This window comes from Balaenoptera musculus, chromosome 4 (assembly GCF_009873245.2).
Source record: "Balaenoptera musculus isolate JJ_BM4_2016_0621 chromosome 4, mBalMus1.pri.v3, whole genome shotgun sequence".
NCBI classification, from domain to species: domain Eukaryota; kingdom Metazoa; phylum Chordata; class Mammalia; order Artiodactyla; family Balaenopteridae; genus Balaenoptera; species Balaenoptera musculus.
In genome coordinates, this window is record NC_045788.1 from 10,276,526 (window position 1) to 10,294,224 (window position 17,699).

General features: G+C 44.7%; 1 protein-coding gene across 2 annotated transcripts; it reads left to right on the plus strand.

Annotated features, from left to right (window-relative positions):
- The first annotated feature begins 32 nt into the window (after positions 1-32).
- DPH3 (diphthamide biosynthesis 3) lies at positions 33-5,136 on the plus strand. 2 transcript variants are annotated; one of them, XM_036850386.1, is made up of 3 exons: positions 49-282; positions 818-892; positions 2,641-5,136. In XM_036850386.1, exons 1-3 carry the CDS (start codon positions 175-177, stop codon positions 2,704-2,706), a joined length of 249 nt encoding a protein of 82 aa, XP_036706281.1. In that variant the 5' UTR covers positions 49-174; the 3' UTR covers positions 2,707-5,136. The 2 variants fall into 2 exon arrangements, with proteins under 2 accessions (XP_036706282.1, XP_036706281.1); XM_036850387.1 differs by lacking the exon at positions 818-892 and having other exon boundaries at positions 33-282.
- Positions 5,137-17,699: the final 12,563 nt, after the last annotated feature.

The following is a 17,699-nucleotide window of genomic DNA, read 5'->3' on the forward strand; positions in this document are numbered from 1 at the left end:
GTCACCCATTTGGCCTGAAACCCTGAGTTGCGTCAATGTCTCTGAGCCGGAAGCGGTCATTCCTGCGCCGGTGCACGGTTACGACGCCCGGCTGGGCCGGCGCCCTAGAAGTTGGACCGGCCCCGGCCTGGGTCGGACGGTGGAGGTGACAGACCTCTGCTGGCCCCAGTAACGATGGCGGTGTTTCACGACGAGGTGGAGATCGAGGACTTCCAATATGACGAGGACTCGGAGACGTACTTCTATCCCTGCCCGTGTGGAGATAACTTCTGTATCACCAAGGTAACTCGGGGTCCCTCCCGGCGACTCCTCGGAGCCCCGCCCGGCGACTCCTCGGAGCAGGCGCGCTTTCGCTTTGCCGAGTTCCTGCCGCCGATCCACACGGCTCACAGTTATCCACGCCCTTTTTTATCCGTTTCTGAATCCCCCCAAAGTTGATACTCTGCGCTGTCGGCGGGCACTTAGTTCTGGCCTTTAGTCGGGCCGGAGCGGGGAGGGGAGGGTGTGGATGGCGCCATCCTCCCCAACTTAAGCTTCCACTTCCTGGGATACTCCTTTGGAGGAAGGTATGTGTTTTTGTGTTCCCGGGGGTTTTGAGGCGACTGAACCTTGACTCACCCTCCTGGGTGTTTATCCCAAGTGACGCTTCCAGGGAAGAGTGGGGCTGGCATTTCTCTTGGAAGATGCTTTTGGTCCTCACGTGCCTTGTGGGGAGGTCAGCCTCAAAGGAGCTTGCCCACAGAGGTGGGAGGGTTTGGGAGAAGGAGATCGCCAAGAGAAGACTGTGCTGACCATGCGGTGTTCGATTTTGTTATAGGAAGATTTGGAGAATGGGGAAGACGTGGCAACGTGCCCTAGCTGCTCTCTCATTATAAAAGTGATTTATGACAAAGTAAGGAGTCAGATTTTAAAAGGTGGGGGGAGGGTTGCAGGGACCTAGAGTAGTCTGCCTGTGATAGGTAGGTGTAGAATGTTTTCTAATCTTGTGTTAGGTAAATGCTATGTTTTTTAAAACAAATTTTAAAAACCATTAATAAGCAGGTGTGTAGTAAATTAAAATTTTAAAAGCTCAAATTGATTAACTCTTTTAGCTTTGGAGAAGGCAATAAAGAAAACTGTTCTGTATCTAGTGAATATTATGATTACTTATTAAATAGAGGAAAATAATTATAAAGATTATTTAATTGACAGTCTTTATTCCTCCCTTACTTAATAAGTAATTAAAATTGTTTAGAGCTCTTGGACTTATTTTGAGGGAACATTTGTATAGTATCTCTTACCTGGTTTATACATTGAACTCTGCATTATCTTGTTTGAGATGTAAGTCATAGTTGCAATTTTACAATTTTCGTTTTAGTCTTTAGTTGTCCTGCTGTTTTCACCCAAGGATATTGACAATAGAAAACAAAATAAATACCCACCTCCACCCCAACTTTTGATCAGTACTTTGAATGGAATCTTAACATCATAAGTAAGAAGCTTAACATTCTTTTTTCTGGGTTTTGTTTTTTGTTTTTGTTGTTGTTGTTTTTGAGATATAATTGTCATATAACAGAGCTTAACATTCTTAAGGATGAACTCTAAAATGAGTATAGGCAAGGTGGGGGAACAAGGCACTTAGCCTCATGACATAAGCAGGCTATAATTTAGACTACACTTAAGAGGTTTACTGATTTATTCTTGCATTTAAATGTGTTCTGGAACAAAAAGAAAACAGGGTAAGGGTGAGCAGGAGTGCTGGTATGAGAAGAGATTGCAATTTTAAATCGGGTGATCACGTACTGTAGGCTGTTTAGTAGCATCCCTGACCTCTACCCATTAGATGCCAGTAGCACCCCGCAGTATGTCAACCCAGAATGTCTCCACACATTATCAAATATCCCCAGAGACAAAAGCAACGCCTCCTCCCCGCTACCCCTTGAGAACCTTGTGTTAGAGCAAGAAGGCACAGGGCCATTTTAAAGAATATGGAGCATCGTGTTGGTGGTGGACCATAAACTCCAAAGAACACAGTGGGAGGGCTCCAGGTGCTGGGCAGGAGTCAGAGATCGATAGGGACAGAATACAGGCTGATCCTTACGGGGATCAGACTGCAGGAGATGAGGGGTGACCTGGGAGACAGAGGTTTCCTGGGCTGGCTGGCGTAAGCCAGGCTAAATCATCAGAGATTGAACTTCATTTACAAAATAGCTAATTTGCAGGTTATCTATGTTGGGAAACATAAAGAGCTATCCCTTTAGTTGAAAAATGTAATTACTTTGAAGAGGGCAGGTATGTGAGTGACCAAATATTGAAGTGGAGAAGTAGTAGTGCAAATAGTAATTAATACAGAAACTTAAAAGGTGCGATGTCTGTTTTATAAATGTGATTTCTGAGAAGTGGGTGCTCTGTAGTGACGAGGGACATGTTTGTTTATAAGATAAGGTGCATTAAATATGAATTCAGGACTAAAAACTGATACACTTTTAAGATTATGATTCTGGTGCTGGCATTGACTCATTGAACAAGAATGAAGTGATAGAGCAAAGGAAAAACTTAGATTAACAGAGCTGGATTGATCCTGTAACAAAATGAGTTTACCATTGATGCATCTGTGACACAGACACTCCGTGATTAATATAATTTCTTGTTCTGTCTTAGGATCAGTTTATGTGTGGAGAGACAGTCTCGGCCCCTTCCACCAACAAAGAGCTAGTTAAATGCTGAAGAAGACTTTAGGATTCCAAAGCCTGAACTTTGGGGAATGAGCCAAATTGGAAAAATGCAAAGTCACTGGCTTCTTCATGGGGACAGTCATTTTGTAGTTTGCTGTTCCATAGAGTGTGGATTCTTTCCATCAGCTGCCAAGTTCATCTCCAGTTGAAGAAGCAAGTCCACCACATGACATACCCGGATTTTGTGCCTAGAACTTTGAATTGGATGGGCTCTTAATTTTCCATCCAAACTTAAAAGAAGATAATTTCAAATCAGTGCTTTCTTTTGCTCAGTTTTGTTATTTTTGTATCTTACACCTAATTACTTCATTATCTGACAACAGCTTCATCTACCTCAAAGTCATTAGGATTCTTTAATTTAAAAAAAGATTTTATTTTTTAGTTGGTTATTAAGATTATTAAAATCAGCCCTTTCTTTGTAGTTTGACATCAGCTCTGCTGTTCTAAACTGAAGGAAATCAGTTGCCTTTAGTAGGTTGGGACTGTACCTTCAGTTGGCCAGGCCAGTTTTCAAGAGCTGGCCATGAGTCAGATGTCTGTGTTCTGTTAAGCATGTCATTTCCATTATACTTCATACACTGGGTTCTGGTCATGGTGTTAAAGAGAAAATATACTGAGCTCACAATTTTTCCAGAGTTAAAAATTAGTGAGTTAAGAAGAAAAGTCAAAAAGTGAAATGGTCAAAGAATATGGAATTTCCTTATCAATATTCTGCATGTTCCTTGAAAATCAGGACAAGATAAAAAGAAAAACAGCCAAAGAAAGTGAAATTGGTAGCAGAAGGAGAGGAGAAAAATATGCCTACTTTTAGTAGATTAACTGCTCGAGTGGTTTTGTGAGAACAGAGCAAGTAACATTTCTGTATCTGGGTTCTTGTGTGTGTATTTGTTTTTAGATAAGGCTAATGAAATTTCACTCTAGGTAGGGGTTAATGTCAAGTCTTCATGGCTAGCGTACCTGCTTTCAGCATTACCACCAAATCGAGTTACTAGTCCTAAAAGGTGAAGCTTCGACAGCAACTCTTGTATTTGCTGAGGAGGAACTTAAAAACGAGATGCCTGTTCCAATTAGATATGCCCCTGAGGGCACATCTAATAAGCCTCTATAAGCTGCAGCCACATCAGACATTCACTCTTGCCCTGGAGAAAAAGAAACATACAAAGATAGGCTATGGGTCTTCCTTTGCTACAGCCCTGAGAATAACAAGAAATAGAACCACTTGCACGGAAATTCCAAAATTCCCTTTATATACACACCTCTGCTGTGTGTACATAAAGTTAAACTCACCTATGTCTGGTGGGTTGCTCTGTGAATGGCTTCTGCAATTAGAGAGAAAAATAGCTTGCCAGTGTGTGAGCATTTCATTACTAACTGATAAATGTGCAGCACACTCATTGGGGGTTTAAATTAAAACAGGCCAGTGGCCTTTTTTCCCCTGCCAACAGCATGGCTATGTGAAGCCATTAGGCTGAGACATAAATCACCAAAAACTGTATGCCAGAACTGCTTGGTACATTATGTGAAGCATACGGCACATTGATGTGTTGAGAAATCTCATCGCTATTTGGGACACTGACACCCCAGAAGTAATCCACAGTTGCTTTGGAACGAGTGATGGCTCAGGTGAACAGAGCAGGGTGTGTGCTGACCGGTGGGGATGAGCTACAGAGAGAAACGAACTGTCCCTTACTCAGATCTGATGCTTTTGTAGATACTGATAACTGATGATGAATTTCAAACAAGAACAGACATCCCTGATGTCACTTCTACTGTGAGCGTAGAAGAGCAGGAAGAAAAGTTGCCCAAGTCCTAACGTCCCAGGAGAAAAGCCAACGGCACTGGCGATCGGTGATAATCTGATAACGGGAGTGATTTCATTTCCAAAGCACCTGAGTTGCTAAATCTGTTAACCGCAAAAGAACACATCAGGATTTAATCCTGTGTTAAGCAGAAAGTAAAACCAGGGTCTTGCAGATATGACTCGAGTTCGGTGTGGTGTATATGCCTTGTTTAGCTTCACAGACATTTCAGAGCCCCTCTGAGGACTGAGTTGTAATCTAGGCTCTGTCTCTTGCTAGCTTTGTAATCTTTGGCAAGGCCAGTGGATTCCTCATCCATACAATTAGGAGACTGGATCAGGGTATTTTGAAACTCAGTACTATAATTTCAGGCTTCATAGTTTGCAGGAGCCAGAATGGTAATTGAAACCTTTTTAAACTAAACACGATCTGAAGATGAATTACAGAGAAAGACACTCCATTCTTCAGTAACTCCATGTCAAAGGATTCTGCATATACTTTAGTGTACACAGTCAGAAACCTTTTTATTGGAAAGCACCCAACATTTTTGATAACTATGTATTAATTTATTACCAGAGTAAATTGTATTGGCATGCTAAATAAAGCCAGATTATTTACATCCATTTGTTTTCATGTAGTTTTTCTTCCCCTAAATACCAACATCATGTATTAAAAGGTTATAATGTGATTTTTATATGAGGTAGAAATCTTTAACCCGCTTTAGAACTTTGTAAGGTTTCTGTTGTGGACAGTACTGTTTTTAAGTAGGAAAGAAATTGCCACTGTTTCTACAGTTTGACCACATGGGTTTCAGTTCTGGATTTTTATTGTTATTTGGAAAAAAAATAGCTTTGAATTAAGTGGCAGAAAGGCAGATATAGTTGACTGTAAGTAATTCAGTTTATTGCTGGGAAGGAAGGCTGATATTTAAGACTGATGATCAGTTCTTACAGTGGTTTGAGAGCCCAGCTCTAGTTAGGGCACAGTTTGAATCTCAGTTCCTCCACTGTGATCTTGGACAAGTTTCTTCTAGTATCTCTGTGTCCTGGTCTGTGAAATGTAGACCATAATAGTACCTTTTCCCCAGGGTTGCTCTGTGGATTCATTCGTTCAGCAAGCGTCTGTGGAGTGCTTGCCGCACGGTGGGCACTAAGTGAGGAAGACAGGTAGGTTTCTGCCATCGCGGAGCTTCCTTGCAACTAGAAGAGAGGAAATAAGAGAACACGCTGTGTTTAGGACCCAGGAGGAAACAAACCACGTGATGTGATAACAGGTGCCTTTCTAAAGAAGAGAGGAAAGGCTTCTCAGGTCTGGCACCTTTTTTGTTGTTGTTAAATTTATTTATTTATTATTTTTAGCTGTGTTGGGTCTTCGTTTCTGTGCGAGGGCTTTCTCTAGTTGCGGCAAGCGGGGGCCACTGTTCATTGCGGTGCTCGGGCCTCTCACTATCGCGGCCTCTCTTGTTGCGGAGCACAGGCTCCAGACGCGCAGGCTCAGTAGTTGTGGCTCACGGGCCTAGTTGCTCCGCGGCATGTGGGATCTTCCCAGACCAGGGCTCGAACCCGTGTCCCCTGCATTGGCAGGCAGATTCTCAAACACTGCGCCACCAGGGAAGCCCCTGGCACCTTTTCTGAGACCTGAAGGATGAGAATGAAGCAGCCTTGTGAAAATGATTACATTAGCTAATGACTAAAACATTTAGCACAATGCCTGTCATATGTGCAAAAACAAAAAGTTACCTACTCTAATACCGAAAGGAATTCATTGTTTTGAACATTGACAGTATTATTAGAATAAACACAAAAAGTGCAAAGTATTGGACACCCTTCCCCCACACTTACTGAATCTCTCTGGGCTTGGGTTTTGACAAACCCTCCAGGTGGTTCTGATGCAGCTAACGTTTGAGAAGCATTGGTTGAGCACCGGTGTTCGAACTCGGCAGTGCACTAGAACCACCTGAGGAGCTTTTAAAAACCGTGCTGCCCGAGAGAGGCTGATTTATTTGGTCTAGGTGCAGCTTGAACGTCAGGATTAGTACAGTCTCCCTTGTGATTCTAACGCGCAGCCCAAGCTGAGAACCACTAGACTCAGCTGGAAAAGAAAATTCGTAATCACAAAGTAAGAAGGATCCAGTTTTTTCAATGGTCACACCTTGTTTGCACGTGAAACAGGAGTGGGCTCAGTCGGCCACTTGCTTTGTGTCCAGACATACAATCAACCTTAACAAGTGACCGCAGAGCCCAAGCTGGGCTAATGACCTCAGTGGGAGAGCCCCAATCTGGGTAGCCCCCTAGCTGCGCCCCCCCGCTTAAACAGTCACATTTTCCCAGAACACACTCTGGCTGCTAATTACACACCTTACAGAAGTGACAGCTTCTGCATGTGTAAGTAATTAGGATTGCTTTAACTCCATTCCCTACTTCCTACAAAGCAAATTGCTCATGATTACATACTACATTGGGAAACCATTTTACAAATTATTCCTTCTTAAGAGTTTTAAACAAAGGACACATGAAAGGGACTTCCCTGGTGGCGCAGTGGTTAGAGCCCTGGTCCAGGAAGATACCACGTGCCGCGGATCAGCTAAGCCCGTGCACCACAACTACTGAGCCTACACTCTAGAGCCCGGGAGCCACAACTACTGAGCCCACATGCCACAACTACTGAAACCCGTGTGCCTAGAGCCTGTGCTCAGCAAGAAGAGAAGCCACTGCAATGAGAAGCCCGCACACCACAACCAAGAGTAGCCCCCGCTCACCACAACTAGAGAAAGCCCACACGCAGCAACGAAGACCCAACGCAGCCAAAAATAAATAAACAAATAAATAAATAAATAAGAAAATAATTTATATATTTAAAAAAAGGACACGTAAAAAAGAAATCACAGTTAAAACTACTATCCCCTAGCTCACAAAATGCTTAAAATGGGGGAGGGATATCCGAGGAAGGCAGCCACCTTGGTCCTGGCAAACGAGGGGTATTTGATGGGGCAAGGGCTTCCACATGAAGTGACTCCCAAATAGAGGTGAATATCTAGTAAGGGGTGGGGCATCTCAGTATGTGGCACAGAGCCCAGGCACTGCTTCAGGGGGTCAACACTTGGGACTGAGACAGGCAAGCAGGACCCAGTCACTAGGCAAAGATTTGGGGTCAGACTTCATTCTTAGAGGGGAATTGAGCTCTTTCCTGTACGTTTGGGCAAAGATTAACGCCAAGACCGAGGGTGCAGAAGAGGGGAAACAAACTCTTAATGGGCACCACCTGTGTTCTAGGCTCTTTCCATGAGGGCAGGACCGGGCACCCAGGGTCACCCCAGAGGGCATTGGGTCCCAGTCTACAATCCCAGATGGCAGAACCTGGACTATTACTGGAGCCAGCAGGTATCTGTGAACTACCAACTGGTGATGATGAGAGAGCGAACTGGCAAGGATGGGGGCTTTGGACCCTTTAATGAGATTAAGTGAAATAATACATGTAAAATAGTGAGCACAGTGTTTGCACATAGTAAGGGCTCAATAAAATATAGTTTAATCGTACTTATTTTTTGCTCTATCAGAAATGACCCAAGACTTATGGTCTGAGGAACTTGCCTGAATTTAAAGGTTAAGACAGCACGGAACTCAACCATGATGTATCAGGAGTCAACCCAGAGAAGCAGAAGAGCCATGAGCAGTAGAGAACGAGGGATTTGTTTGAGGGTTAGGCTTTATGTGGTTGTGCGAGCGAGAAGGAGGCATCAAGGCTGTTATCTCTGCGTCTGGTGTTGAGACTAAAGTAGCTACGGGTCAGCCAAACTTGGTGTGAACAAAAGAAAATATAAACTGGAGCTACATCTGTCTCTCCCCACCGCCAACCTTGACTCAGTGGGTGATGTCTGCAGGAGGCTGGCACCCTTCCCCAGGGAGCTGCGTAAGTAGTTGGCGCAGAACAAGGCAAAGATGGCAACGGTGCGTGTGAGCACCCACTGCCCTGCTGCCCTGCTCCAACCTTCCGAGCATAAAAATACGTCTGCTGCTTTCCTTCTCGCTTCCAATTTTTTTTTTTTTTTTTTTTTTTGGCCGTGCAGCTTGCAGGATCTTAGTTCCCTGACCAGGGATCGAACCCGAGCCCTGGCAGTGAAAGCGCCGAGTCCTAACCACTGGACCGCCAGGGAATTCCCTCATTTCCAAATCTTGCACAAAATTTCTCTGGTGGTCGATGCTCACCCAGGACCGTACAGAGAAGGGAATTCTGCGAAATGTAGTCCTATCGTCCCAGTTTAGCCGATTGCCACCATAACACAATGTTGGGGAAGCCGAGGCAGGGGTGGGACACCCTTTTTGTTTTTAAACAGGTAAAGTGATAATAGCATGACGTCATTTAGATCACACTGTGGTGTTGATTTCATTATCCCCATGTTAACTGAAACGTTAGATCAAGTCAGCCTCTCTTGCTGGCCAGACATCAGACAACAGTCCCATGAGATTAATTTTTGCTACACTTGCGTTGTGAGATGAGCAAGGTTTTGGCCGTGTTTTCTGTATTCAAATTTAGAGCAACGTCATTCTAGTAATAATAGGTTAATATTTCCAAAGTCTGCTCTGTATATCCACATGAAGGGATTCATTAGCTCTAATTCTAGAGAGAAATGGGACATATGTTCATACAATGTCATTCAAAGTGAGATGTAATACCCCTGGGAACCTAGACTACACCCCCTCCTTACTGATGGACCTGTTTCCTGGTTGCCGGAATTGGGGGATGATTCGTTCTGAGTGTTTTTATTGCAACAAATTCCCTGATACATTTCAGTGGTGCCCAACAGTTTGTTATCCAGACCGTTTCACATCGGGTGAGAAGCTCACACTTCAAGTCTGACATGATCTGTATGGCCAGGCCTGAAAACTTGAACTTTGGACCTTGAACAGAATCTGCCAGATATAGTTTTTATATTCCTGGCAAAATACAGCCCACTCAGGACTTGTCCATCTGGCTTGGCTAAGCACTCGTCACATGATGCTGAGGTCAAGGGGAAAAAAATCCATGAAGTTAGACATAAAAAATGACTCTCTGCTTGTAGAAGTGTTAAGGTTATTAGTAGTTACCCACCAAAATGGATAAGCAGTGTCATTCAACCAATAAAGATGCTGCAAGCATTTTCTGTTTATGAGTTGGGCCTAATCTCTGTGCCAAGGGGAGATTTAAAAAAAACAGAATTATATTACAGAGAAACTTTAAGAACAGGATGGAAATGCTTTTTACCAATAAGTGACACAGATGTACGTGTTGGTAGTTAAATGATTGGAAACTTTGTTCTCTTTGCCGAACACACCCCTTACTCATCAGGAATTTTAAGCAGTTAAGTACCATCTGGATATCATGAGGCAGAAGGGGGCCTGACCTCGACCAGATGGCTCCTGTTTTCCTCGCTTGCACACGTGTTCCTCCCCATCTGTGGGCTCAGTGGGGCAGGGCCCTGGGCAAAGTGGCCAAGGACAGTACTGGTCACCTGGGCAAGCCTTGGTCTCTCCACTGTAACACAGGGAGGGGGGGAGTTGAAGGAATGATTTCAGATATCTCAGCTCTGTTCTGACGTGACATTGGGTGGGTGAATGACTATTTCCAGTCTCCGATGAAGTTGTCCTCTCGAGCCTGAAGGGGCCACCTTGAGGTGACAGCCATGCTTTGGGCTGGGGAGCGGGGGCAGGAAGAGAGGAGTGGAGGAGAGCAGCCCTCGCAGGAATGACTGTGAATGACAGCGGCCAGGGCCTGTTGGGGGAGCCAGAGCCCCACTGGACACGAGTGTGGGTAGCCCAAGCCCCGCCAGCTTGCAGAAGGACATGTGCGGCCAAAACCTCCCTGTCTCTCGTGTCCTCTTTCCCAGGGGGCAGCCTACTTAATGCAAATGCCACCTGCGGGACCTTCAGCCCAGGTCTGGGGCAAACTCGCCCGCTGGCTACTGGCCTCAGCATCTCAAGACACACTTAGCTAGGCCTTTGAGTTCCAGGGCTGCCCTGTCCAACATGGTAGCCACTAGCCACATGGGGCTTTTAAAATTCACATTTCAATTAAGAGGAAATAAAATTAAGAAGTCAATTCCTCAGCCATACTACCATATTTCAAGTACTCATGTACACATGCTGCTGTGGCCTGTGGCTACCATATTGGACGGTCCAAGTAAAGAACATTTCCATCATCACAGGAGGTTCTACTGGAGAGCTCTGTTCCAGAATTCTCCAGAGTGCTCATATACTGAAGAAACATAAAACACCTCTCTGGACTTCCTCTTCTTCTTCTATTATGTTTCTTTCTTTGCTTGCATTGGAATATCTTGGCCATAGATTCTTTTTTTTTTTTAATAAATTTATTTATTTATTTATTGGCTGCATTGGGTCTTTGTTGCTGCACGCAGGCTTTCTCTAGTTGCGGCGAGTGGGGGCTACTCTTTGTTGCGGTGCGCCGGCTTCTCATTGCAGTGGCTTCTCTTGTTGTGGAGCACAGGCTCTAGGCATGCGGGCTTCAGTAGTTGTGGCTCGCGGGCTCTAGAGTACAGGCTCAGTAGTTGTGGCACACGGGCTTAGTTGCTCTGCGGCATGTGGGATCTTCCCGGACCAGGGCTCGAACCCGTGTCCCCTGCATTAGCAGGCAGATTCTTAATCACTGCGCCACCAGGGAAGTCCCCATAGATTCTTAGAGACATTTGATATCAAAGACCTGGGTTCAGGCCTCAGCTTCCCCACATCAAGTTTACGAGAGTTACTTAGTCTGTTTCTGTGTCAATAAAACGAGGATAATTAACCACCTCCCTGGGTTGGGAAAATCAGATGGGATAATAAACAGGAAGTTGCTGTTAAGCCCTATGCACTGTACATATTCTTACCAAGCGATGCACAAAGAGAAAAGGGAGGGGTGATAGCCATTAAAGTTCTGTCAAAAAAAGAGGTGGGGGCTTCCCTGGTGGCGCAGTGGTTGAGAGTCTGCCTGCCAATGCAGGGGACATGGGTTCGAGCCCTGGTCTGGGAAGATCCCACATGCCGCGGAGCGGCTGGGCCCGTGAGCCACAATTACTGAGCTTGCGCGTCTGGAGCCTGTGCTCCGCAACAAGAGAGGCCGCGATGGTGAGAGGCCCGCGCACCGCGATGAAGAGTGGCCCCCGCTTGCTGCAACTAGAGAGAGCCCTCACACAGAAACGAAGACCCAACACAGCCATAAATAAATAAATAAATAAATAAAAATTAAAAAAAAAAAAAAAAAAAAAGAGGTGGATTTTGGAATAATATTGGTGGTTTTTCAGAAGGGACTGTAAAGGTAAAATAATGATACTTTCTCTGAGAAGAGAGGCAACTCCTTCCCACTCCCCTCTCCTTAGTGGGTCTTTTTGAAAACATTAATAGGCCTGATAAGAAGCCCAACCTTTTGATTTTATAATGCAAGGTCAAGGGCCTTCTGACCCTTACAACCGTAGACACACATTGTGCAAATGACCTCAGAGCCTCTGGAGGTGGACAGGAGACAATCACATGGTCCACCCATCTGTCTCTCAAAGGGATGAGAGACGTCTTCATCGTTCCTTCTTCTACTTCACTGCATAAATTCATGGGAAATTCTGTCCAGACTCTGAAGTCACTTTCGTGTTACCTTAATGCACGTGAGTCTGTTAGTGCTTACCAGTAATGAGTCATGTTCGCTCTCTTCTGCGTTAGTACGAAGGGGACTTTGTGTTGGCAGGATTGTTTTATTTCTCCAACAGGACCAAAGGAGACTTGAGTTTGCCATGTGGAGTGGAGGTGGTGAGGGGAAAGCCCCCCTCTGGGGGTGATGGGCTCAGATTGGAGGGAAAGGCTGGGTTTCTGGCGGATTTCCCCTCCTGGGACGCCAGCATTTGAGACCCACCCAGAAGAGAGAAGGTGCTCTGGTTTCCAGGGGCCCAGTAGGGACGTAGCCCAGGAAGGGAGAGGGTTAGCTTGGTAAGTGTGTGGCAGACTCACTGATAACCCTAATCCTGTGATTTCTCCTATAAAAGTCCATGAAGTGAAATTTCTATTTTAAGTGCTATGGAGCTTTGTCTTGCATGAGATTTCAAATCACTCTAACTTCAATGGCAACTAAAAAAAAAGTCCTTTCAGTTTCCTAGAAGCTGGGAAGGAGCCCCAAGCCCTACTGTGAATTAGTTGGGGAAGCATGTGGCAGATTCTGGGAGCCTGTGTGCCTTTTGCAAAAGGGTAGTTGGCGATCAAATGGGCTGCAAAGGACAGAGCATGGGGGCGAGGGGCCCGGGGGCTGTAAGAATGAAGGAGCCCAGGGGCAGACAAGGGAGGGACCAGCCCTGCCCACAAACCTGGGGTTCACATTTGGGGCCAAAAAGTAAGTCAGCTGACAATTTCAAGGAAGAATTTGGTCAAAACAAATATCTACAATACATATATTCCAGTCAATATTCCTTCAAGGATTAGTAATTTTGCTACATCACGGGACATTCGACAACTGCTTTGCACATGTATACACTTTTGGACAATTTTCAGAATTCTCCATTATTTTCTGTTTATTTCTTATTCATATTCTGCCAATATGCTTGGTTCCACATTGTTTATAATTACAGGGGAGAGGCTCCGGGGCCGGGTACTGAGGGCAGGAAGGACAGAAATGTTGAAAAATAGGGGCTCCACTGGTACAAATTAAATGTTCAACAATAGTTTTATTGTTTATTTTATTGTTTTGTCTCATTCTATAAGTAATGCAGCCACATTATAGGAAAATCACAAAACACAAACAAAAGAAAATAAAGAACAAGAGCTCCTATAATTCCGACTTCCCTTGCCTCATTCCATTTCTGTTCCTCCCAGGGGGATTCTTTTTTTTCTCCTAGGAGTTGAAGGCACAACGGCCCTCAGACTGGCAGCTCCTCATTCCCCCCGCCCCAGACCAAGTTCAGGAGGCCTCCTGCCCTCAGTACCGGGCCCCGGAGCCTCTCCCCGGACACCTGCAGCTTGTCTGCACTTTGCTACACTCACTTTGTATTATACTTCAAAATCCTTAAATGTGATTGTTTTTTAGTTTATTTATTTTATTTATTTATTTTTGGCTGCGTTGGGTCTTCGTTGCTGCACGCGGGCTTTCTCTAGTTGCGGCGAGCGGGGGCTACTATTTGTTGCGGTGTGGTGGCTTCTCTTGTTGCGGAGCATGGGCTCTAGGTGCGCAGGCTTCAGTAGTTGTGGCACATGGGCTCAGTAGTTGTGGCGCACGGGCTTAGTTGCTCCGCAGCATGAGGGATCTTCCCGGACCAGGGCTCGAACCCGTGTCCCCTGCATTGGCAGGCGAATTCTTAACCACTGTGCCACTAGGGAAGTCCCCTTAAATGTAATTTTATATATGATCTTCTATCAGGTGTGTGTGTGTGTGTATGAAAGAGAGGTACAGATACAGCAACTGAGGGAGGGAAGGAAAGAGAGAGAGAGAAAGAGACAGAGACAGAGAGACAGGGACAGAGACAGAGACAGAGAGAGACACAAGGTAGATCTTTGGTGTTAAAAGATCTACAGATTGAGGTCAAGGGAAGCCCTGGAAATTTGGAAGGGGTAAGAGGATGGTGAGGGCCTTCTATGTTCCCAGGGTAGAGAAAAAAGTGTATTTCAATGGGAAACAATGTTTCATCTAGAGGTTAGATCACCTCCAATTTATCTGCTTCTAGACTCTGACTGTCTCTGAGCTGTTTTAACTCTGTAGTTGAGGGCAGCTGACAGCAACGCGAGATCGCTCTTGTCTCTAAGCGTGCATGTACTCTACTGCCCAGGAAAGGCTCAGTTGTTCACCCTCCCACCGTGTGACAAGACCCGTTCTGCCTCCATTTATGTACGTATTCATGTCAATATTCCTCCTGTATAAGGTGTCTCTTTGGAACTGGTTATAGTCTCTACTGGTCCCTCATGAAATCAATAAAATCTTTAACATGTGTTCATTTTTACATCTGTATGAGAGTCATGATTTTACCACTTTGTTGAGAATTATTTTTGAACAGTTTTCCGAGGACTGAGGAGAGGTCAGCTGGAAAGTGAAGGGGGGAAGGGGTGAGTGACCTGTACACCTCTGGGCACGAAAGGAAGTGGGTGATGGGGTCAAGGCACCCAGGTCATCTAAATCGCTATAGAAATGCACCTCTGTTTGGCTTACTATGTATTACTGATTTGGGCTCAGACTCTAAGAAGTCAGATATTAATGTGTAGAAGAGTAGTAAAAGTTCCAAGTGATTTTAGCCTGCTACAGATGCAAATGATTTCTATCCACCAAAAAATATAACTCCCAAAGGATTTATTGTCCTGTAAGAAGACATTATCTAATTTTGCAATCTATTTCAACATCTTTTATTCTTCTTCTCCTCCTCCCTCCCCCCCCCCTTCTTCTTCTTGGCTTTATTTTGCTTTGTTTACTTACTTTTTTGTTTTTCTTTGTTGGAAGGCAACATTCTTTTTTTCACTAACATTATATTGATCTTCCCTATTCTTTGAACTAGCTTTACCAATCTGCTGATTCTCTCATTAATGAGTTAAATAAATCTTTGCCACATGCTTATTCTACTATGAAAGAGGATCATAGTTTTTAACTTTCTGAAATGTATACATCGACCATCTAGTTGCCAGCTTGTGGTCTGCATGATCCTGTCCCAAGGTCGCCCCACAGAACAGAACAGTGGAATCTGCATTCTCTTATCATGCACGGAGAACCTGTCCTGTGCCTGGCACGGTGGCAGGTGCTGAAGTTAGGGGAAATGGAAGCAGACAGGCTCAAGAAATTCACACCTGTGGCCAGAGAAAAGTTGTTGGTTTGTTTCTTAAATCAGCAATTGAAATGAAATGTGATAACTGCTGGCTTAGAGGTGGCAGTGCTCTAGAGCCAGCGTGGATGGAAGGAAAGGTCAGATCCCCATTATGCGGGCCTTGCTCTTGCTCTCTTTTCCCTTTTCCACAGGGAATCGTTAAGTTCCAGCTCAGTAGTCAGCATTGTCTTCTTCCTGGCTAGGAGCATCCTCGCACCTCACAAGACTCCAGTGTCCAGGCATTAGATGCTTCTGTGTTAAATGAGAAAAACTAATTGGAACAGCTTATCCTAAAGAAAGTCTGTTGTGAAATCCATCCAAAAATCTAATAAGTAGGAGTGATATCTGTTGGTGAATGAATTGGGTTATCTGAGGTGAAGCTGAGTTACTAAAGCAATAAGCAAATCAAGAAGAGAGCAATCTGGAAGGTTGTGAGTGTGCCTTCTGGTTCCTAAAAAGCAGGATTAGTACTGAACAGAAAAAATCCAATGAACCTTGGCCCATTCGCATTTTAGCACTCATTTTGGGTACCTGTGAATTGGTGGAGAGGACCTTGGTCATGGAAATGGAAGTTCTTTGCTCTAGTCTCAGTTTGGAAATCTTATCCCAGATTTACTCTCTGAGCTTTAAAGAGTTGGTGTGAGGTTAAATCATAGAATTAATGTTAAAGCACTCGTGATTTTGCCTCTACAAGACACTTGATAATGTCTGGAGACATTTTTAGTTTTCATAATTGGGTGGTGAGCAGTGCTCCTGGCATCTGTGTAGTAGGTACAGGCCAGGGATGCTCCGGAAAGTTCTGCAATGCACATGGCAGCCCTCAAGCAAAGAGTTATCTGGCCTCAAATGTTAATAGTGCTGAGGTTGATAAATCCTATCTAGGTCCATCTTCTTGGTTCTGTTTGACCCAGGGAATCTGATAAATGAGAGCTTTACTAAGACTGAGTTTCCTGAGTAGGTAGCTGATCTGGGGAGGTGTGGGTAGAGGATGTTGGGGAGTGCAGATTCAGGTGATAACCTGGGTCCCTTGTGGTTACATATGGATCTGGTTGTCAGTTCTCACTGGTCTCAGTTCCCCAGTTGGTAGATGAAGAGAGCGGGAGGGCATTGCTGTGGAATTTACAGAGATAGTTGGTACCTATGTCAAAAGGCCCCTCTGAGTGGCTGGGCTATAACCGTAAGCTTTAGATGGGGTGATATATTGGTGTCTTATCAGTTTGTTGGATTTACAAAGACTCTTCCAGCTCATTTAAGTAAAGAAGAGTCACTTATTAAAAGTTTTGTTGGTTATCCATTTTAAATATAGCAGTGTGTACATGTCAGTCCCAACAAGCACCTACTGTATAGCACTGGGAACTCTGCTCAATATTATGTAGCAACCTAAATGGGAAAAGAATTTAAAAAAGAATAGATACATGTATATGTATAACTGAATCACTTTGCTGTACACCTGAAACTATCACAATATTGATAATCAACTATACTCCAATATAAAATAAAAGTTTAAAAAGTTATGTTTAAATTAAAAAAAGAAAATATGAAATGTGGTAAGTCCCATAGTAGAGGTTTCAGAGTTAAAAACTAGACGCTCACAACAGCCCCTGCCTGACACCTCATCTTCCACGTAATGGGTATTTAAAATCGTAGCTGGAATCTTCAGGGGGGTGACTTGAGCTATCCAAGCCTGGTGATGCTTACAAGGAAATGGGAGTTTCCTCTCTGAATCATTTCACCTCATCAGGGCAGGACCAGCAGCCCAGCGGTTGTTAATTGTCCTGAAACATCCTGGCGCTATTTGCTCTTCTTTTGACGGTCCCAGTAGCTTTCGTTGCCTTTGCCTTTTTTGGATAGTGGGTTTGGGAGCGAGGGTTTGCTTCCCCTGGTTTCACAAGCCGTTTTGTGAAGAGGAGGCGTGCTAAGTGTTCCGGCGCGTTGGCCTGTGCCTGATCCAGTCCGGCCACCAGATGGCGCAGTTTCGCTTCTCAGCGCCGCAGCGCCGCGTAGGATTGAGCTCTGACGCTCCTGGATTTGAGTCCTTTGTTGCATTGTGACCTTGGGAAAGCCAGTTTCCCCTTCTGCAAATGAGGAATGGTGAAAATCACCTTGCAGGGCAGCTGTGCGGATTAAATAAGATGACAAAGGCTAAGCGCCTTGCACAGTTCAGACGCACAGTGGATGCTCTGTAATCCCGGCCCTTCTCTTTCCTCTTTCATTCATTCAGTGCACATTTATCGACCGGTGTTTCTGTGCGATGGCTCATAAAGACGCAGAGTGTCTTACACACACAACACACACACACACACACACACACACACTACTGTAGTTACTGGAATACAAGACATACCCTCTACCTTCCAGTTCCTAGTCATCCAAAATTTCCTCTTGTTCAAATGCATT